Below are 23,231 nucleotides of genomic sequence, written 5' to 3'. Positions count from 1 at the left end.
ATATATGTATATATGTATGTATGTATGTATGTATGTATGTATGTATGTATGTATGTATGTATGTATGTATGTATGTGTGTGTATGTATGTATGTATGTCTATGTATGTATGTATGTATGTATGTGTATGTATGTATGAATGTATGTGTATGTATGTATGTATTAACACTTTACAATGAGGTCCCATTAGTTAAATAACATTAACAATGAGTATAGTATTTATTAATCTTTGTTAATGTTGAATAAAACATTTTCATTGTCAGTTTGTTAGCTCAGGTCCATTAAATATTAACAGATACAACTTTTAATTTTAATAATGTATTTGTAAATGTTGAAACTAACATTAATAAATGCTTATTTTTACATTTTACAAAAGTATTTTTACATTGTTAGTCCATGTTAAATAATGTTAACCAATGGAACCTTATTGTAAAGTGCTACCAAAACAAATAAATGCCTATCTATCTATCTATCTATCTATCTATCTATCTATCTATCTATCTATCTATCTATCTATCTATCTATCTATCTATCTATCTATCTATCTATCTATCTATCTATCTATCTATCTATCTATCTATCTATCTATCTATCTATCTATCTATCTATCTATCTATCTATCTATCTATCTATCTACTGAATAATGTCAAGAATCTCAAATGACTGTAAAATATTATAAAATTGATGATTTATATGAAATTATTTCCTAAGCTATATCACCCAGCCCTAGTCCTGGAACAACGTAGCAAAATCATGGTCACTACTGTAACTTTTTCTTCTTCTTTTGATTATATAGATGAAACGCACATTTGTAGTCATCAGTTTACGAATCTGACAAAATCTTTGGTTTACATTTTCATCTAGAAACTCTTGCAGACAATGTGACAGGTAGTACACTGGGAATGTGAGCCTCGTCGCTCCATTTATATCTAGGTTTTCTTCTAGACCCCTATCAGGTATACCAGCTCATAGAAGTTGTTGGTGCCTTGCTTTGTTGTTTTTCTGTGCCATCGAATTTGTGCATGAAAACTAGTGCACTTAAGCTGCAATATGTTACTGAGACACGTGGGCACAGAAAGTAGAAAATTATTTCTTTTACTATCGAGTTTCAGGTCAATATCAATGTATTTTTTCTAGCATCTTCAGTTTAACATCATACTCAATGTGAAGAAGCATCTATAATCAGTTAATCTAAATTTTCTGAAACTAATTGAAAACATGTTGGTTGTATATTGTGCTGTAAATGATCCCCTCTCAGTTTTATATATCTGTTCATTTTTTTATCAGCTGTTAACTTAATGAAACAAACCCTTGCTTTGACACGTTTTTATACTGCTTTATGAAAACTGAGAGCTTTAATGGACATGGTGATTTCAGCTGCTGAGAAACTGATATGCTGTGAGCGGTTTATGGATTTTCTTTTGCATATGCTGAGAGTGTCTAATCTTTATACAGAAGAAAGAAATTATATTTACTACAGATTAAAATTTGAATTGTTTTTATATGTTCACAGTTAAAATGGAATTGTTTCCCTCGCCAGTTTTTGTTTGTTATTGTCATGCGCTGTGCTTGGTGTCGTGTAATAAAATATCAAGCAAATAAAAGGGGAATGAAGCCGAGCTGGATTTTTATATATATGACAAACACAGTTTGTATCTAAACTTGTCTATTGTTAAACAAAGAAAATCCACACCACTGAAACATGCATCACTGCTTGAACATTTTATTAGAGTTAAAAAAGTACTGTAACCTTGGCAAACAAACAATGTGAAGAGTGTTACATTTAAATTCACAACACAAAAAAAATGAAATCCTAAGTCTTCCGCAGCACGCTGTGCCTTTAATTCCGTTCCTCAAACTGGGACTTGTTCTTCAGTAAGAATGCCGCTAAAAACTCTATGGGATTTGGAGGCCTGAAGGAAGATGGACAGTGAGATTAGAAACATGTTCTTAACTGATACAAGGAAAGTAAAATTTAATTTGCGATTAAACTAAATAGTTTCATTGTATATTCATGTGTATTATTTCATTATATATTCAGTCACAGTGTCTGAGGGCAAAATTTAAAAATGTCAACAAAAATTAACCATTGTTTTACTACAAATACTACAAATTTTACTAAAAAAAATTAACTATGGTTACACTAACCATAGTTTAACTATGGTATTTGTAATAAAACTGTGTGAAAAAAAAAAAACATGGTTACTACACGTTTACTATAATAAACCCATGGTTCATTTTTGTATGGCAGATGATCCTTTGTTATTTTCCTTATTTTTTTTGTGGTTCTCAACAACAGGACCTCAAGATGGATTCAAATTAGGGTTGCACCGACATATTGGCCAATAAATGGTATTGGTCGATAAAAGCAGTTATTTTCACTATCGGCCGATTGTAGCCTGTCAATCAAAAGGGGGTAGAAAAATATGTCAGACTGCAAGTTTGTTAAGAAAATATCTTGTGTTTTAGGGCTGTCGAAGTTAATGCAAAAATTAACAGTTAAAAACAGCAATACCAAACATTATTTGTAGCGCCTCCCATCCAATAATTGCAAAAAACTTTGTGCTTCATTACTTCTGATAAAAAAAAAACCCAACAACAAAGTCTCAGCTTTTAAATTCTGTCCATTTTATGACAAAATTCAAATAATAAGTGGCATTTTGATGCTCTTCAAGGGTTAGTTCACCCAAAAATAAAAAATAATATCAAAATAAAAATTCTGTCATTTATTACTCACCCTCATGTCGTTCCACACCCATAAGTCCTTCGTTCATCTTCGGAATGCAAATTAAGATATTTTTGATGAAATCCGATGGCTCCGTGAGGCCTTCGTAGGGAGCAATGACATTTCCTCTCTCAAGATCCTTAAAGGTACTAAAAACATATTTAAATCGGTTCATGTGAGTACAGTGGTTCAATATTAATATTATAAAGCGACGAGAATATTTTTGGCGTGCCAAAAAAAAAAAACGACTTATATAGTGATGGCCGATTTCAAAACACTATGAAGTGTTATGAATCTTTTGTGTCGAATCATGATTCGGATTGCGCGTCAAACCGCCAAACTGTTGAAATCACATGACTTTGGCGCTCCAAACTGCTAGTTCGACACAAAAGATTCACAACTCTCCGAAGCTTTCTGAAGCAGTGTTTTGAAATCAGCCATTACTAAATATTAATATAAAATATATATTTTTTTGGCACACCAAAATATTCTCATCACTTTATAATATTAATATTGAACCACTGTACTCACATGAACTGATTTAAATATGTTTTTTGTACCTTTATGGATCTTGAGAGAGGAAATGTCATTGCTGGCTATGGAGGCCTCATTGAGTCATTGGATTTCAACTAAAATATCTTAATTTGCGTTCTGAAGATTAATGAAGGTCTTACGGGTGTGGAACAACATGAGGGTGAGTAATTAATGACATTATTTTCATTTTTGGGTGAACTAATCCTTTAAATGTGACGTCATAGATCATGATAGCGCCTCAGTTCAAACGACAGCATCTTTTCTTCCACTCTAATATAAGTTACAGCAGAAAAAAATGTTATGTAATCGCTAAATTAAGTGTTTCAACCGTGGAAAGTCGTCAAAAAAACAGCTTGTGAACAATGTCACGTAACATTGCATTTACCTCAGGAAAGTTATCCAGTGTTCACAGTTTGTTAGTTAGCTATAAAAAAAACACTAGAGAGGAGTTTATTTACTGTTAATTATACATGTACGTTTGAATAAATTTGTCATGAAGACAAGTTTTTATAAAAACTACCTTATGTGCAACTGAGTTGTATACAAACACTTAAGCTTTTTTATGCGAGTAATTATTATATCTAAAAATAAATAGCAGTTGAATACAATATTTTGGGTTCTGCTGTTAACCTCGAATAGTATCGATATCTATATATAGATATCATTCTGAAAAAAAAAATCAGCCATCGGTATCGGCAGACAAATTAAGTAACATGCATCTCTACATAAAATTATTTAAAATAAGACAAAACAAGCATTAAAATAAGCTAAAACAACTAAAAATCAAGATATTTCTTAGTATTTGGTTATTTTTTATTATGAATATACATCTTTCTAGTTATGCCAAGATCTAAAATATTTTATTGCATAAATTGTGAGTGAGGGTGCTTGAATTCAAAAAGATTGAGATCCACTGGTTTAAGGCAATCATAATCCATACGAGGAAATGAATTTGTTAACAAGAAGTCTGTGCACTGATGCAGACCTTTCCTTGGCCAGAACTGACAAGCCCTGCAGGAGAATAGGAACCACAGTCTGATCCAGATAGGCTCGTGTAGGAAGCGTCTGCAGGGTCTGCGGGTCCACCTTCTGTTTGGTGACTTTTTCAGCGGTTGTTTTCTCATTCTCCACTATTCTCTAGAGGAACACAAAAAAGCCTGGGAGTTAAAATACAATCGTAGAACTAATGCTTTATTCACATTCGGAAACAGTTTAAGATTGTCAATGTAAATACAACTTCCTCGAATTTAAGCCTGTTAAAAACAAAGTACTGATGTACCTGGATGTTTTCAGTGAGGCCATATTCTGCATGAGGATTTTCTGGGACCTAACATAAACAAGACACATCTTGTATATTGTTTATTGTCTATTGCTTGTTTATTTTGTTTTTATTTCTCTATTTTATTCCTTTTTAATTCATTGTGATTCTTTTATTCATTGTACAGCACTTTGGTCAGCCTCGGCTGTGTTTAAATGTACTCTAAAATATTGATTGCTTGACATCAATTGATCAAGACAAAAGTGCTTCACTGTTACTGAACCCAGAATGAAATGAAATTAATGTTACTCACAGGAGTGTGTCCCTCCATGCTCTGCTCAGCATCAGTGTGTTCTGTTGAGAGGTCAAATTAAATTACCACCCTAATATACAGAAGTTTGTTTTATATATATTATATATACTTAAAGACACCAAATGTACAGTGGCAAATTGCAATACCATGTTTCTAGACATATAATACCATGATATTTTTGACGTACCTTGTAACTACCAGAATGGTAACTTACAGGAATACGATAATTTACCATCTGGTAGCACCACAGTCATTTTGAAATGCTTAAGAAATTATTATAATAACAAGTTTAAGAATTCATGCACCGCACTACATTAGTCGTGCATTTGTTGATGAAAAGTCATATATACAGTAGTGAATGGCGGGATTCAATGAGCCACTTTGGAAAAGCACAACGCTGCCAATAATAAACAAGCAGACGTTTGCCAAGAACCACAGTTCTGCCTACAGTATGTTAACATTGACGATGTCTAAAACTACAGCAAATATAATAACTGCACAATTCATGAGTGTAAAATAAACCACAAAGCTCAGACACGGTACTTACCGTCCGCCATAGTTTGTTGTTGGTTTCTACGCTGTTGGCGTTGCGCATGCGTAAAACACACGCTTGAATGACGTGAGAGTAGGTTCTCAAACGGGCGGGGCTTGTCGGCCAGACGTTGCCTCTGATTGGTTCGGTACAGTTAAACTATTTTACAATTAAATTATTTTAACTATTTTCTATGTATTTAATTGTGTACTGCGTTTCTCAGTAGTATTATTGAGGTGCAAAAATATTTCCTAACCGCTACTGAAGCAAACCGTTAACGGTGTGGTCACGTGATTACTATTCAGACTCATACTGCGTACGAGATGTGGATCCTTTCCTTTGCCCAAATCTCCAATAATTGTGAAGACTTGAAATCTCCTCTTCCAGCAATGTCAAAGCCCGAAAGTCCTTTTCGTTGTGCACAAAGTATAACATTTATGCCTTTTTATGATGTACAAGGAAGAGAAAAAAAAAAGAAAGAAAAAGGGACCTTTCTTTCAATATTAATTTACGTTGTTACATTACCTCTGGCTCATAGTTTTTTTTTCTCCCATTGTTTATTTATTTATTAATTATTATTATTATTTATTTTTATTTGTTTGTTTAGTGTTTTTTGTATACTGTTTATAATTCTATTATTGTTATTAAATGCTTTGACTTGTAACATTTGCCTTTTTATATGTCAATAACAAACAAACAAACAAACAAATCTTCAATATTAAAAAGTTTTAAAATTATGAATCATATCCATGTTAAAATAATGGCAAATATTCACAATATATTCACAATATACATTCACAATATACATTTTACAAAGTTTAAATAATTAAATTATGCCCAAAAAAAAAATACTTAAAAAATAAAAGGATGCCTGAGTATAATAAAACAAAATAAAATAAGTAGAGGAAAATGCTATTTACTTACCAGTACTTTTAAAACCTTTTTTTTCTTTTTTTTTTCTAATATCCTTTTCATAAAATCATACTTTTTAATATTTACTTAAGGTCATGTATAAAGTAAAAAAAACAAAAACAAAAAAAAGGTTTGGAGTCAGACCATTTGATTTTACGTATGAAAATCCAACATTTGTCGCCCAATGCGAGCGACGCGATATGGTGCACGTCATTACCGTGAGCCCGTATTCACCAAACACACAACAGTGACTTCCGCGATCGATGCTGGCAAAAACAAACCGGAGAACCGACATCGCAGAGAAGAAATAAAACTCTTCTTTGTCAAACACCTGCCCGTTATGGTATGGAGAGCCCGAATAGGGTGAATGCATTCTGGGGACAGAGCGAGACAAAGAGGATCAGCGCGTGCGGGAGGACGCACCTGCGTACAGGTGCCTGACGGAACCAGCCGGAGACCTCTGGACCGGCTGCGCTCTTTCATCCGAACCCTCTGCCGGCTCCCCCTGTCCCTGCTGCGAGCTCTGCTTCTGCTGCTCTTGTGGCTGTACCGGCCGATCCGCCGAACCATGGCGGCCAGTGCCAGAGATCGCGGGTCGGATGTCTGCGATGACACCGGAGAGCTGATCCGGAACTATCACAAACAAGCGTTTGAGTTCATTTCTCTGGCTCTGCAGATCGATGAGGATGATAAAGGTATGTTTTTTTTATTACTTTTATGGTGTATATATAAAATATATCTGTAAAACGTTAACTGTCAACTTACAAATTATTAGCCTTCCTAAGAGGTTTGATGTTTGAACTTGGGATATTATGAATACTTTACAGTTATTATTAATTATGAATAATCTATGATTATTATTATTATCATCATGCAATGTTTTTATCTTTTAGTTATATTAATTTATGTACAGTATTTTCAACAGTTTTTGGTGTTCTTGGTTCTCATTTGCTATTGCAGTAAGTTATGTAACCTGTAAACATTGTTTGTTTGTTTGTTTATAGCACTGTGCAATGCTGTATTGTAAGGGAATTTTTTTGGGTGCTTTTCTTAGAAACCCAACAAAAGGCACTATTTATCTTATAAAACTGAAAATCAATTAAGTAGAAAATGTGTATATGCCATATATATATATATATATATATATATATATATATATATATATATATATAATATACTCATACATATACTATGGTAAATGAGCACAGTAATCATTAAGTATACCATCACTTTACCATGGTCTCGACTCTGGCCACAGGACTTTTTGTAAGGCTGCCGTATGTTTTGTACTAATGTTACATTCCTGCACTGTAAAGTAGGTTTGGTGTTGGTTTTACTTTCACTTCGTCTGTATAGATGGATCCTGTACTTCATGTGACCCATTGGTTGACATTTCAGTAACTGGATGTGAACTAGTACTCAGAAGAAATGGTGTCCAGTGCAGAAACCAATAACTAGAGAGAGGCTGGATAATGGCCAATACAATGTGAATTTATTATGTCAATAATTGACATAAACTTTGCCCCCTGAGAACACGCAACAAAGGGGGTGAGGCCATGTTGGGCTGTTTTAGAGAAGAGGAAGAGTTTGTTGTAGAGTGTTGTCGTCATTTTACGCCGGACTGCTTCAGAAATGAGGGTCAATTCAACGCTAGATTTGCACAAAAGATTAACATGACGGCACATGCTAGTCGACGAGTTGAATCAACTCCACAGCAACTACATAAATGTATCCACTAACCATTCAGAAACATCCAGATACATTAAAAAAATTTTAACTTCTTCCTGAGTCTCTCCATCAGCGTCGACTCCGGTTTGAACAATGTAAGGCTGAACACCGTTACTGACAATCCTCATTTTAGCTGCGTGAGATTCTCCAGCTTTGTTGTTGTTGAGCAAGAGCTGTTAAAGCTCCGCCCTCTTCTGGAAAGGGGGCTGGGAGTAGCAGCTCATTTGCATTTAAAGGGACACACACAAAACTGGCGTGTTTTTGTTCACACCCAAATAGGAGCAAATTTTGACAAGTTATAATAAATGATCTGTGGGGTATTTTGAGGTGAAACTTCACAGACACATTCTGGGGACACCAGAGACTTATATTACATCTTGTGAAAAGGGGCATAATCGGACCCCTTCTATACCTTTAGAAACTCTGCAGTCATTCAGAATCTGCTTACTCTTGACTGAGATGATCAGATCTTGGACGTCAGTCGTGATAACCCCAGTCTGAACGCTGTGTTTGCGGTCAGTAGAGCGGATCAGAACACAGTGTTGTCAAGCCCAGATCAGCTTGAGGTCAGAAGGGTTCAGAGGCCTGATTCAGGTTGACATGGATTGTCCTCATCAGCAGTGGAGTGGAAAATGAGGCCCCATGTACTAACACTCTGTTCAGAACCCAATCAGTGGCTCAGCTTTTCATGTCTGTCCTTGTTTTTATAGCATTTTATCTGCTCATCGTGCCTTTTCTTTAAGAGTTTTCACACTGCATTTAACCCTGAGTTAGCATGTCCTTAAACCTACTTTAAAACTGTAATGTTGTTTAGCAACAGACAACCAATCATAAACTGCCATCAGGGTCAAAATTTTGGGGTCAGTGAGATTTTGTTTTTGTTTTTTTTTACTTTTATTCAACAATGCATTAAATTGATCAGAAGAGACAGTAAAGACATTTATAATGTTACAAAAGCATTTCTTTTTCAAATAAATGCTTTTCTTTCTATTATAACTTTAATGATTTTCAAAGAATCCTGAAAAACAATGTTTCAGGTTCCACAAAATTATGAAGCAGCACAACTGTTTTCAACATTGATAATAATAAAAGTTTCTTGAGCATCAAATCATCATATTAGAATGATTTCTGAAGGATCATGTGACACTGAAAACTGGAGTAATGATGCTGAAAATTCAGCTTTGATCACAGGAATGAATTAAATTTTAAAATATATTACAATAGTTATTTAAAATTATAATAATATTTAATAATAATAAAAATATTATTATTATTTGATCAAAAATACAGTAAAAACTGTATTTTTGATCAAATAAGAGACTTCTTTAAAAAACATAAAAAAAAATCCTACCAACCCCAATCTTTTGAATGGTAGTGTGTATATATATATATGTGTGTATATATATATATATATATATTTTATGATTTTTTTAAAAATTATTAGAATATTATTTTTCAAGTGATTTATTGTGACCTGGATTCGTTTCACTCGTCATATCACGATATTATGTTGTTTGTCGCTCTGTAGTCTCATTGTGTGCCAGCGGCATCAGTGAAAACAAAGAACTTTGTTAAATAGGTTCATCAGCCGTTTCTCAATCCCATCATGCCCAGGGTCATATGGTTGGGCCATGCATGAATAGCACGTACTGTTTTTATTATTTTAAGATTATTATTAACTTAAAGCTCCTTGTGGAGCTTTAACATCAAGTATTGACAACAAAATATAGACTACAAAACCTATAAAAGAGGTAAATTGTATCTGAAAGTTTGACAATGGTACTTTGAAACTCATGTGTGTTGGTTTAGGGTTGCAGTATTAGTATGTTGTATGTATAATAATCTCTACAGGATGAAGAATGATGTGTAATCTGTCTAACCTTCATGTGGTGTTGTAGGTGATAAAGACAAGGCGGTGCAGTGGTACAGAAAAGGCATCGCTGAACTGGAGAAGGGCATCTGTATCCAGGTCACTGGAGCTGGTGAGAGGATTCAGTCATATTGATTTCCATTAGTGTGTAAACAAACGATGTGATGTGATGTGTTTTAATTATATTAGCTTTCGCTTTTTATTTCAGGATAGAGTGCAGCCTGTATTATTATACTTCAATACACTTAAAAACATTTCATTGTTCAAAAAATGATGTAAAAATTATTACAATGTAAAATAACTGTTTACTATTGTAATATATTTTGAACTGTAATTTATTCCTGTGATCAAAGCTGAACTTTCAGCATCATTACTCCAGTTTTCAGTGTCACATGATCCTTCAGAAATCAATCTAATATGATTTGATGCTTAAGAAACTTTTATTATTATCAATTTTGAAAACAGTTGTGCTGATTAATATTTTTGTGGAAACCATGATAAATTATTTTTTGCAGGATTCTTGATGAAAAGAAAGAACAGTATTTAACTGAAAATCTTTTGTAACATTATAAATGTTTTTACTGTCAGTTTTGATCAGCTGAATAAAAATATTAATTTCTTTTAAAAAAATCACGCAAAAATGTAATAAATTGTATTGTATTGTCATCATTTATTCACCATCATGCCGTTCCAACTCATGTTACTTTCTTTTCTGCCTTATTACACAAGTTTGATTTAATATATTAATACAGTATTAATATAATATAAATATATATATATAAAATACACAGCTATGGAAAAAATTAAGACCACTTAACATTGATTTCTGAACTTGGAGTGGTCTCTTAATTTTTTCCATTATATATATATATATATATATATATTTTTTTTTTTTTTTCTTTAGTCAAGAGTATCATAGAATTAGCCCATATGACTTGTGCAGCATTTCTAATGGTGACATTGTATTACAGTGTCAGAGTTACAGTCATTTAACAGCTTAATTTTTGATCCGTTCATCACACAAAGCTATAAACTATGGCCACTTTTATGATGCTTAATTTGTTTCTCTCCTTCTACTTTCATTAAATTAAAAAAAGAGATAAGGATATTCCTCTTGAATTCACCTTTTGTGTTAAATAGAAGAACAAAGAAGTCAAATCGGTTTGGAACAACATGAGGGTGAGGAAATGATGAAACATTTTTCATGTTTGTGTGAACTATCCCTTTAACAAGTTTTTGTAGGACTTGATAGAAGGTCTTCGTCTGGCTATTTTAGGTGAGAAGGCGAACAGAGCCAGAAAGCTTCAGGACAAAATGATCAACAACCTCACCATGGCCAAAGACCGGCTGGAGCTTCTGGGTAAGCGGATACAGCGAGGTGACGAGGCTGTCTGATGATTTGTGCTGCTGATTCATGAACTCTTATAAGAGATGATGTCATGTGTTGTGCTTGTGCGCCGTCCTACACACGGGTGTGTTCACCTCACACTCTTCTGTGAAAGCCTGTGTGATTGGTCAATGATTCAAGTCTGTTTTATGTTTGATCATATAAAAGTGAAGTGTTGTTTAATGTCGGTCCATTCACTGAAACAATGTGTTGAAGGTGCGGCTTACTTAGTTGTCTCTGCACATTAAAGTGGGACAGGAGAAAAAGCATTTTAAAATGACACCCTTCACTTTTATTGAATCAATCATTGTTTCATGCATGCGCACACTGTTCTTATTCCATTTAACACTTCCTGTGTGTTTCTGCTTTGGTTCTTGTGTGAATCTGTCAAGGAATGTATCCAGACCATGCCCAGATCACCTCAAAAACAAAAGAAAAATGCAAAAAAAAAAAATTAGCTCAAAGGATATTAAGACTATTTCGTTTTATTTTATTATTTGTGACAGTTTTATGATGATATTTTAATTATAAGCACATTTTTCCACCATAATTGTCATTTACTGTAAGGCCAAAAACAATTATCTGGTCAAACATCATGAATGCATATATATATATATATATATATATAAAAATGTACTATTAAAGTAGTTAAAAATAAAATGTGCATAACTGTCATGAAATAATAAAATGATAGGCTTCACTTTCATCATCTAACACAAATTACATCTCTTCCTTTTCTTGTGTTTTGAGGTGAAATGTGACCTGGACATGTTTTTCACTCTATTCTGCTTTAGTACTTTTTTATTATTTTGATTTCCCCTTATATGTCTTTCTCTCTCTCTGTTTCCTGTTCTGCATTCACAAAGGCAAACTGCTTTCAAAGTCCCCAACAGAGGGCTGCTCTGATCACACCAGCCTTTCTTTCTCCAATGGGAACCCAGGTGGGTGTTTTAGGGTTTACGAGGGGATTCTGGGAGATCTGTGTAAAGTGGCAATCAGAGAGACTCTAGAGTGATATTTCTGTTTATGTATGAGCATGTGTTTGTAGTTACAGGCAGGGGAGCAGTTTCTAAAAAGAAGGACACTTTCACAATCACAAATCAATCCCATCAGCGGCCCAAAAACCCTCCCAGATCTGCCCAGAATGCAGCTGCCCTGCACCGCACGCCTTCGTCCGGTCACGGCGGCAGGCCTGGTCCTCAGAACAACCAGAAGGTTCGTCTCACAGGGGTCAGACTTCAGACTGTCTGCACATTGGAACTGCTTCTGGACACCTTTAGATTCTGTCTATGTAGGCAGCTCACTAGTTTTGGAACAGAGGCTGAACTTTATTGTTGTGTTTGGCTTTGTAGGGGCCCTCGGGTAAAGGAGGTAACAAACATAACGTGAGAGCCAGCAACGCTGCCACTGCGTCACCTCAGAGGAAAAGAGACATGAAGAACTTTAAAAATGTGGACAGCAAACTGGCCAGCCTCATCCTCAATGAGATTGTAGACAGGTAGCATTAGAACCACTCAAGTTAAAGGTGCTAAAGAGGATGTTTTGTTTTATACATTTTTGCAATATTACTTGAAACTGTCTTTACTAACTGATAAAAGACTATTTATTAGGTGCACTGAAAGGAATATTATTAATATACATCATCTGTGCACAAGGTAGGGCCTTAAAAACATCAGCCAATCGTTTACACGATCATCACATAAACGATTGGCCCTCTGGCTTGTCAATCACTGCCGTGACGTTCCTTGTGAGAGACGAGCGCGGCTGCGCGCTCCAGTAACTTTCCACACTCCACAGGCGCCGCATGCAATGTTTTTGTCAGGAGACAGGAGTAACAACTGCAGATTATGAGTTACCTGCGGTGAGTCCAACATAATGAATCCACTAAGTGTGTGCGCGGCTTAACGATTGTAAGGCCGATTATGAATGTAAATTGATACTTATGACTGATCGCGCTCAAACGCGTCCAGTCAGAGCCAGTTGAGTTCAGTCTGCGATTACAGTCGGTGTTCAAATTCCGTGTGAAAGTATATAAATCTGCTTCAGGAGCAGGAAACAATCGCCGTATGTTGAACACAGTCAGAATGTGTGCCCGGCTTAATAACACAGCGAATGCCGGTGGTAAACACTCGTGTTTCAATACTCGTGCACGAGTTTTGGGAGGCGTTCCCTCTAAATGAGCTGTAAAGGAAGGGGGTTGTTGTTACCCATGCGCTCATTTCAAAAACTCAGTCGACAAAAAGAACCTCTTTAGCACCTTTAAGCATTTTGAATGTGGATCAATTGTTGTCAGATTTTGTTGTGTATTTTAATTGTGTAGAAAAAAAACGAAGCTAATATTGCTGTTGATGACAATGTACATACTGTATTACATAGTATATTTTTAAGTATATTGCATCTAAAAGTGATCTATTTAAACATAAAAATTATATATTATATATAAGATATTTTTACATACACTACCGCTCAAAAGTTTGGGATCGGTAAGATTTTTAATGTTTTTAAAAGAAGTTTCGTCTGCTCACCAAGGCTACATTTATTTAATTAAAAATACAGTAAAAACAGTAATATTGTGAAATATTATTACAATTTAAAATATCTGTTTTCTATTGGAATATATTTTACAAAGTAATTTATTCTCGTGTTGGCAAAGCTGAATTTTCAGCATCATTACTCCAGTCTTCAGTGTCAATTTGCAGATTAAGAAACATTTCTTATTATTTTCAATGTTGAAAACAGATGTGTACTTTTTTTCAGGATTCTTTGATGAATAGAAAGTTCAAAAGAACAGTGTTTATCTAAAATACAAAGTTTTTGTAACATTTTACACTACCATTCAAAAGTTTGGGGTCAGTAAGAATTTTTTTTTTTTTTTTATTTTTTTTTTTAAGAAATGAATACTTTTATTCAGCAAGGATGCATTAAATCAATCAAAAGTGGCAATAAAGACATTTATAATGTTACAAAAGATTAGATTTCAGATAAACACTGTTCTTTTGAACTTTCTATTCATCAAAGAATACTGAAAAAAAAATATTGTACACAAATATTTTGTACAGTTGTAAACAATAAATGTTTCTTGAGCATCAAATCATCATATTAGAATGATTTCTGAACGATCATGTGACACTGAAGACTGGAGTAACGATGCTGAAAATTCAGCTTTGACATGACAGGAAAAAATTACATTTTAAAATATTTTCAAATAGAAAACAGTTATTTTGAATTGTAATAATATTTCACAATATTACTGTTTTTACTGTATTTTTAATTAAGTAAATGCACCCTTGGTGAGCAGACGAAACTTCTTTTAAAAACATTAAAAATCTTACCGAACTTTTGAGCGGTAGTGTATATTTTCCACAAAAATATTGAGCAGCAAAAACTTTTTCAATATATGAAATTTTTATTGAACACCAAATCAGCATATTAGAATGATTTCCGAAGGCTCATGTGATAAATAAGAAAAGTTTCTTATTTAAGTTTCTAAGAAACTTTGAGAAAATGGGAATGTTTTTCATTGATGCTAATCATTTGTGTGGTTGTTTGTTCCAGCGGGGCAGCGGTGCAGTTTAATGACATAGCAGGGCAAGATTTGGCGAAGCAGGCGCTGCAGGAAATCGTTATCTTGCCTGCTCTTCGTCCAGAGGTCCGTCTCCACATCTGTAGTTACTTTAGATAAAAGTATCTGCTGTATTACTAATTTTGTATTTAGTAGTCTCATGGTGGTTATTTCATCCCTAGAAATCTACAAATTATTTTATTCCTGTCTGTTTACATTCTTACATCTTACAAATTACATTTATAATTTACTTGCATGTTGCGTGATGTTTATGATGATATTTCTTTTGATCTTCTCAGCTGTTTACTGGTCTCAGGGCTCCTGCCAGAGGACTCCTGCTCTTCGGCCCCCCTGGCAATGGGAAGACCATGCTGGTAAAACTCAAAAAAAGACTCTTTTTAGATGAATGTATATTTATATACCATAAGAACAGAACTATATTTGATCTTTTCCATTTCCTCACAGGCGAAAGCGGTTGCGATGGAATCTAACGCTACGTTTTTCAACATCAGTGCTGCCACTCTCACCTCCAAATACGTGAGTAATCATGAGATGTTGCATGGAGTCTGAACTGGAATTGCTTATTTGGGGCCAAACACCAAAGGAATCTTCTTCTTTCTCTTCCTTTTCCTCTTCCTCCTCTGCCATGGGAGTTTATGGCAGGCCATAGAACTGTTTATAGGAAAATGTTGAAATTTGGCACACTTGTTGGACTGGTCCTGAATAATAACCACCACCACTTCAAAAATGTACTTTGAACGCTTTGACATATCGGCACAAAATTTCTTGCAATCATTAACAGAATGTTTGGAAGGTACCTGAGAGTTTGAGGACAGTGCCACCTAGTGTTTCAAAGGCTTTTCACTAAAAAAACAAAAAAAACAATTTCTTGTTATTACATTCTTTGGTTTATGCCGATTCTGATGATATCCCATTTGTTATTTTATGTAACTTTGCTTCTCTGCCATTTTGAAGTAATGAAAAACAGTTTCACTGCTACTCCAAATTTTGTCAATTTTTCTGCAGTATTGGCTCAGATGATCTTCAGACCAAGCTGCACAAAAAAAAAAAAAAAAAAAAAAGATTTTTGATATTCACAACCATTACCGAGAAACACCTTTCCGGAGTCAACCAGGTCTGTGTTTGTTGTCCTGAGCTGAAGCAAAAATTCAGTTTTCAGTTTGAGTTTTTGCGTTTGAGTTCGCATTCCGTGTTGCTTCCATGTTGCTGACTGGACGGGCCGGAGTCATGTGACTACACACATGGTAGTATGTAGAAAGCATTAACGGGATTAATAACTGACATGGGAAAATTATGTCGTTTCTGAATTTCGGTTTCGATTACTTTTCGATTAATCGTCCAGCCCTATCCTGAAGGTACATGAGAAGTTTGAAGACAGCGCCACCTAGTGTTCCCAAGATTTAAGGCTTCTTACCAAAATGTTGATTTTTTTCTGAAATTATTGTCCAAAATTAGTGTTTCTGTCATTTTGGTTTATGCCGATTCTGACGATTTATACCATTACCATTTGTCATTTTCCTAACCTTTCTTGTCCAGCATTTTGAAGTGTATGAAAAACTACCATACAAATTTTTGTTCAAAATTGGCTCAGATGATCTTTGGACCAAACCACACAGAGATGGCCAGAAAGATTTTGATATTTGCTATCGTTACTGAGAAACACCTTTCCGAAGTTGACCGGGTCTGTGTTTGGTGTACTGTGCTATTTTTGCTTAGCACGCTAATCATAATCTATTCTTCCGAATATGGCTCGTGATCATCAGGCAAACTTACGTTACTTTTAGTGATCGACGATACTGATTTTTTTTTTAAGCCAATACCGATAATTTACCGATATGCGTGCAATTCTCAAAACACCCACAAGATGGCGACGTTTATCAGTAAATCCGATAACACAAAACCGATATCCAGTTAAATACCGGGGAAACATATCGGTAATTCGATATATCGGTCAATCTCTAGTTACTTTAAAAATGAAATTAGCTTAGCACGAGAGATAATTAGCATTAACTAATGCTTTTGTGTGTTCATTCTCACATTGGAAGCTCTCCTTGGCATCAGAGAACATTGTGAATAAAACACTGTGATAAGCAAGCATCTGAAAGGAATGTTGTCTGTAAACATCTCTATCTCATCTGTTATTTTAGCATGCAAAATCTCTCCTCTTCATCAGAGCAAGCTTGTGTCCTGTGTGTGGCACACTGCGTCAAGCAGGAGGCTTCCCAACCAGATGGTTGTGTGTTTGAATCCTGAGTTCTGCGACTTTACTGTACTTTACCATTATGCTAAATGTGTTGCATTTCTATTTTTTTGTATTCTTTGGGCTCTACATTGCTTTTCGCCTTGCATTTGGGATTTTGGTGCTTGCTGAATATTTGTATTATTAATGAATGCAACCATTTATCGGTTTCTGGATATTATTCATAGATGTTGTTTATCATATTACAGTTGCTGCCATTTGATAAAGTCAATAAGCCACTCAAAGCCATGTCCTACACTCTCAGAAAAATGTGTAAAAATTTTACCTTTAGGGGTACAACACCTTGTCACTGGTGCAGTACCCTTAAAAAGGACATCTTTGTACCTTTTTACCACTAAAAGGTGTGTATTAGTAGCAATACGTACCTTTAAGGTACTACTATGAACTTTTAAAGGTACAATTTGTGATATTTTTTTCCGCTAGAGGTCGCTAGAAGCCTATTCAAAACAAAGGCGTAGTTTGATGACGCCAAGTTTTAGAGCGGAAACTTGGGACATGTGGTCTCCATTTCATCGGACGGTGCAAAAGAACAGGGATTGGAGTCTGGAAGAACTCATGTTCGTGGATGCGATTATTAACGTTACTGTAGTATGAAGCAGAGCAGGACCGAGTGTTGCGGGAGCTGAACGAGGAGCTGGAGCGATTGATCAACACACGCCTCACGAGCAGCGGGACTTTTATTATGACACAGTCGCCGGCGCCGCTTCCGAATGAGTTTACAGGAGCTGTCCTTGTCGACAGAACCAGCGGCAGATGGTAAACAGTAATTATGTTCCATAAATAAGTAACAATCCACCATAAAACGTGCAAGAAGTAAATGAGGAACTGCTTGAAGCGAGCTAGTGGTTTACTGGATGCTAGACACTATTTCCGCATTTGTCCACGGCACTGTTGTCATGTGGTTTCTACGTCAGTAAAGGCGGTAACAAAGGTAACTGACGTCATTGACAGGCGACTGCACTGCCCCGTGTCACTGTTTAGAATGGGAATTTTCTCATGATTTACAAGTAGTTGAAAACATTAGAGATATTGTTTGTAATCAGCTGGACAAAATATATAACACTAGCTTAGTGGTTTTTGGATATTTTACTGCAAAAATTTTACATATTGTACCTTTAAGAGGTAAATAAGGTACAAAAATTGTCCTTTTTAAATAATTGTTTCACATTTTTTTCTGAGAGTGTAAAAAGCACACATTCATTCATGTTGTTGTGCATGTGTTCAGGTGGGAGAGGGTGAGAAACTGGTCCGAGCTTTGTTTGCGGTCGCTAGGGAACTGCAGCCGTCAATCATCTTCATTGGTAAGAGCTGTCAGTCAGACTCATTGGTGCTTCAGGACTTGTGTATTTCTGTGTCATTAATGGGGATTTCGACGCAGATGAGATCGACAGTCTGCTGTGCGAGAGGAGAGAGGGCGAGCATGACGCTAGCCGAAGACTCAAAACTGAGTTTCTCATCGAGTTTGATGGAGTAAGTGTGTGTGCTTTGCTTCATATTAAAGAGTTTAACAGGTATTCAAATTCCCGAACACAGGTGACTGACGCTCCTGGTGTGTGTGTGTGTGTGTCGTAGGTGCAGTCAGGAGGAGATGAACGTGTGTTAGTAATGGGAGCCACTAACAGACCTCAGGAGCTCGATGAAGCTGTTCTTAGGTACCTTTGACCTGTCACCTGATACTTTCTTTCAAAGATTTCATAATTCTGCATCCTCTAACGGACTTGTTTTTCCCACAGGCGATTCGCTAAGCGCATTTATGTGGCTTTACCTACAGAGGAGGTACTGTGTTCACACCAGAGATGGGCAAAAGTCATTCTCTAAGTGTAATACTGTCAAAACATTTGTCATGGACATCAATATTTTGCCATACAGAATCAAACTGTTCACATTATTTGTGACGTCAAAATTTGGAATATACTGTTCTGGGAAATTAAACATTTTCACACAGTTTAAAAGTTTGGGTTGGTAAGATATTTGAATGTCTTCTGCTCACCAAGGCTGCATTTGTTTGATCAAAAATACAATACTATTCTGAAATAGTATTACAGTTTCAAATAAGTGTTTTCTATGTGAATGTATTTTAAAGTGTAATTTATTCCTGTGATCAAAGCTGAATTTTCAGCATCATTACTCCAGTCTTCAGTGTTACATAATCCTTCAGAAATCATTCTGATATGATCATTTGAATCTTACTGAACCAAAACTTTTGAACAGTAATAATTCAATTATAATTCTATAAAATAAATTCTATAGGTGGAGTTAGACATTGATTATAAATATATATATTTTTATATTAATATTAAAATTGTTTGACTACATTTAATTTGGCATGAATTATTCATAAATATGTTCAGTTTTTAATTAATTTGGGATAAATAGCGGCACTTATCAGCTGTGTGTGTTTCAGACTCGTCTGGAGCTGCTCAAGAACCTCCTCAGTAAACACAGAAACCCTTTATCTCAGAAAGAGCTGAGTCAGTTAGCCAGGTAAAATACAGCTTCATGTTTATGTAGAGTATGCAAATGAGACTAATGACTATTAATACCTGGTGTTTAAAAGGGTTTTACATTGGGATGTGTTTTCAGGATGACTGAGGGTTACTCCGGCAGTGATCTGACCTCACTGGCTAAAGACGCTGCTCTTGGTCCGATACGAGGTGCGGTTGTGAGATGCAGATATTCTGTTAAAATATACCAAGACATTTGATCTACTACACTGTTAGACAGTTTGGTTTAGAGTTGGATTTTTTTCAGATAATCATTTGATTCAATTGTTTTGAACACAGAACTGAGGCCTGATCAAGTGAGGAACATGGAAGCCAGTGAGGTAAAGAGTTTTCTGAATATTAGTGTTATTTTAGTATCATTATATTGAGATTCTAATTTTTTTTTCTGCTTTTCACTTTTGCTAGTTTTATCATTTTTAATTATTTTTATAATTAAAAAAATTAAGTCTATGTATATTTATTTTTAGTTTATTTTAGTACTATTAGTTTTTAGTTACTATTACTGTTGGTTATTTTAATGAAGTTAAACTAAATGAAAATGAGAAATGTTGCTTTGGCAACTAGCTGGTATAAAATAAGTAATTAAACTAACATGTATTTATTTATATATTAATGTTTTTTTAGATTTAGTTGACTATACAGGTGCTGGTCATATAATTAGAATATCATCAAAAAGTTATTTTTTTTTTATTGTAAATTATTTTTAAAAATGAAACGTTCCTATATTCTAGATTCCCTACAGGTAAAGTAAAACATTTCAAAGGTTTTTTATTTAAATTTTGACGATTAGAGCGTACAGCTCATGAAAGTCCAAAATCCAGTATCTCAAAATATTATAATATTTCCTAAGATCAATCAAAAAATGGATTTTCAAAACAGAAAAGTTCAAGTTCTTTAAAGTATGTTCATTTGTGCACTCAATACTTGGTCGGCAGCACATATCACAGCAAATGACTTGCTCCTAGCACAAATTACAGCATCAGTGAAGTGTGGCATGGAAGTGATCAGCCTGTGGCACCGTTGAGGCACTATTGAGCCTTCAGATCATCTGTATATTGTTGGATCGACTGTTTCTCATCTTTCTCTTGAAAATATCCCATAGATTCAGGGGTCAGGCATGTTTGCTGGCCAATAAAACACAGTAATATCATGGTCAGCAGACCACTTGGAAGTGTTTTTTGCACTGTGGGCAGGTGCTAAAGTCCTGCTGGAAAAGGAAATCCGCATCTCCATAAAGCTTGTCAGCATATGGAAGCATAAAGTGCTCCCAAATCTCCTGGAAGATGGCTGCATTGACTTTACACTTGATAAAACACAATGGACCAACACTAGCAGATGTCACGGCCCCCCAAATCATTACTAACTTCAGAAACTTCCCACTAGACTTCAAGCAGCTTGGATTCTGTGCCTCTCCAGTCTTCCTTCAGACTCTGGGACCATGATTTCAACATGAAATGCAAAATTTACTTTTATCTGAAAAGAGGACTTTCGACCACTGTTCACTGTCCAGTTCTTTTTCTTCTTAGCCCAGGTAAGATGCTTCTAATGTAGTTTCTGTTTCAGAAGTGGCTTAGTAGTCCTTTTCCTGAAGATGTCCGAGTGTGGTGACTCTTGATGCTCTGACTCCGGCTTCATTTGACTCATTGTGAAGCTCTCCCAAGTGTCTGAATCAGCTTTACTTGACAGTATTCTCAAGCTTGCGGTCATCCCTGTTGCTTGTGCACCTTTGCCTACCCAATTTCTTCCTTCTAGTCAACTTTACATTTAATATGCTTTGATACATCACTCTGTAAACAGCCACCCCATTCAGTAACGACCATCTGTGACTTACTCTCTTTGTGGAGGGTGTCAATGATTGTCTCCTGGACCATTGCCAAGTCAGCAGTCTTCCCCATTAGTGTGGTTTCAAAAAACAAGAGATACCCGGAATTTATACTGTAGGGATGGTCATTTAATGAAACTCAAATGTAAATATTCTAATATTTTGAGAGACAGGATTTTGGACTTTCATTAGCTGTATGCTCTAATCAACAAATTAAAAAAAAAAAAAAACTTTTGAAATGTTTTACTTCACATGTAGGGAATCTAGAATATATGAAAGTTTCATTTTTATTAAATAATTTACAATAAATTTTTCACAATATTCTAATTATATGATCAGCACCTGTAATAACCCTAATATTAATTCTCTTATTAAAGGGATTATTAACCCAAAAATACAAATGTCACCATGTACTGCATATGATGTTTCCCTCAAAAAACAAACAAACAAAAAAATCCACCTACTTTTGAAAAATTAAATTCCCTTGCTGTTTTTAAACAGGATGTAGCATGCCAAGTTTCTCCCTCATGTTCTTGTGTTTTCTTGTTCAGATGAGGGACATCCGTTTTTCTGACTTTGTGGATTCACTGAAGAGGATAAAGCGGAGCGTCAGTCCTCAAACGCTGGATCAGTATGTGCGCTGGAACAGAGAATACGGTGACACCACGTCTGTATGACACCAACACGCACTTGGACCTCCTGGTCTTGCAGAACTGGGAGGAAGTGAAATGTTTTTTACTTGGAATAAAAATTTTGACTTTTCTATGACTTTGCTTTTGCCACTAACCTGGTGACAGTCGTTTGGAGCTCAGGTTGAGTTCTTGGTTTGACTGAATTACGCCCAGAGCTTGAGATCTCATCTGATGTAAAGCATGACAAAAGATTTTTCTACAGAACTGAGAAACTTTTTCCATACAAGTTTAAATCTGTACCTTGATTGGGGTGTAAATTTGATGTGTTTTGTGGCATGTAACTGAATCCTCGAATGACTTGACGGGAAACAATGCGCGCTCGAGTCAATCAAATGTGCTGAAGTACATACGTGATGAATGATTAAAGAATGTACTGCTTGATCTGTATTTTTTTCGGTTTTAAATTTACAAACACTCCTGAAGTTCCTTCCATTTGCAGACACTAGGGGGCATCAGTTGAGACTGTATGTGAACGTCTCCCCAAAGAACTAAAACATGTTATTGGTCCATGTACTGATGTTTTTCAAGTCTGCTGCGCCTTTAATAATGTCAAATTTTGAAATGTTTGCAGTGATCCATTTAGCAACGATTTGATTCATTTGTAAAGTGCATTACAGATTTATATAAAGATTGTACTTACTGAATTGGTGTTGGTTTGAATTAAAAACACAACTTTTTAAAATTAAGCATTATATTTATAATAATAAATGAAATATTCTTTATATTTTTTAGTTATTTATAATTCTATTAATAGTGCTGTCAATCGATTAAAAAAATTAACTAATCGCACATTTTTCTGTAATCGCGATTAATTGCACCTAACATTAATGTCTTTAATATTTTTTTATAGTGTAATAATTTCACATTTAATCTTCAAACTAATGTGGAAACAACATAAAACAGTATTTTAACTATTTGATCTAACAGGTAGTAAATATCCAGAATAGACCCTTTTCACATGTCTGGGTTTCTTGAAGTCGGGTAGTTCATAGTTGGGTAAAATTCTATGGCGGTGAATGAGAGAATACATTAAATATAGTTTTTGTGTCCCCATTTTCTCAAGTAGCAAAACAAAAACTCAAAACAGTTTTTTTTTGTAATTTGATGAAATA

The 23,231-nt window shown here is 35.0% G+C and overlaps 2 protein-coding genes across 8 annotated transcripts; one reads left to right on the top strand and one right to left on the bottom strand.

Annotated features, from left to right (window-relative positions):
• Window positions 1-53: 53 nt before the first annotated feature.
• Window positions 54-6,795, bottom strand: dpy30 (dpy-30 histone methyltransferase complex regulatory subunit). 3 transcript variants are annotated; one of them, XM_067405260.1, is made up of 5 exons: window positions 6,697-6,795; window positions 4,830-4,870; window positions 4,538-4,585; window positions 4,244-4,395; window positions 54-1,912 (listed from the first exon to the last, which is right to left on the bottom strand). In XM_067405260.1, exons 2-5 carry the CDS (start codon window positions 4,845-4,847, stop codon window positions 1,840-1,842), a joined length of 291 nt encoding a protein of 96 aa, XP_067261361.1. In that variant the 5' UTR covers window positions 4,848-4,870; window positions 6,697-6,795; the 3' UTR covers window positions 54-1,839. The 3 variants fall into 3 exon arrangements, with proteins under 3 accessions (XP_067261361.1, XP_067261360.1, XP_067261362.1); XM_067405259.1 differs by lacking the exon at window positions 6,697-6,795 and adding an exon at window positions 5,377-5,434; XM_067405261.1 differs by lacking the exons at window positions 4,538-4,585; window positions 6,697-6,795 and adding an exon at window positions 5,377-5,423.
• On the top strand, window positions 6,392-23,029 carry spast (spastin). 5 transcript variants are annotated; one of them, XM_067405253.1, is made up of 19 exons: window positions 6,392-6,968; window positions 9,900-9,983; window positions 10,387-10,410; window positions 11,012-11,050; window positions 11,148-11,231; window positions 12,125-12,199; window positions 12,307-12,473; window positions 12,611-12,756; window positions 14,814-14,907; window positions 15,120-15,194; window positions 15,286-15,357; window positions 18,327-18,402; window positions 18,480-18,571; window positions 18,674-18,753; window positions 18,835-18,877; window positions 19,506-19,585; window positions 19,685-19,755; window positions 19,885-19,925; window positions 21,979-23,029. In XM_067405253.1, exons 1-19 carry the CDS (start codon window positions 6,641-6,643, stop codon window positions 22,102-22,104), a joined length of 1,797 nt encoding a protein of 598 aa, XP_067261354.1. In that variant the 5' UTR covers window positions 6,392-6,640; the 3' UTR covers window positions 22,105-23,029. The 5 variants fall into 5 exon arrangements, with proteins under 5 accessions (XP_067261354.1, XP_067261355.1, XP_067261357.1 ...); XM_067405254.1 differs by lacking the exon at window positions 10,387-10,410 and having other exon boundaries at window positions 6,393-6,968; XM_067405256.1 differs by lacking the exon at window positions 12,125-12,199 and having other exon boundaries at window positions 6,394-6,968; window positions 21,979-23,027.
• Window positions 23,030-23,231: the final 202 nt, after the last annotated feature.

Source organism: Chanodichthys erythropterus, chromosome 12 (genome assembly GCF_024489055.1).
Source record: "Chanodichthys erythropterus isolate Z2021 chromosome 12, ASM2448905v1, whole genome shotgun sequence".
NCBI lineage: Eukaryota > Metazoa > Chordata > Actinopteri > Cypriniformes > Xenocyprididae > Chanodichthys > Chanodichthys erythropterus.
The sequence above is the reverse complement of the archived record's forward strand: the minus strand, read 5'-3'. Positions and strand labels throughout refer to the sequence as shown.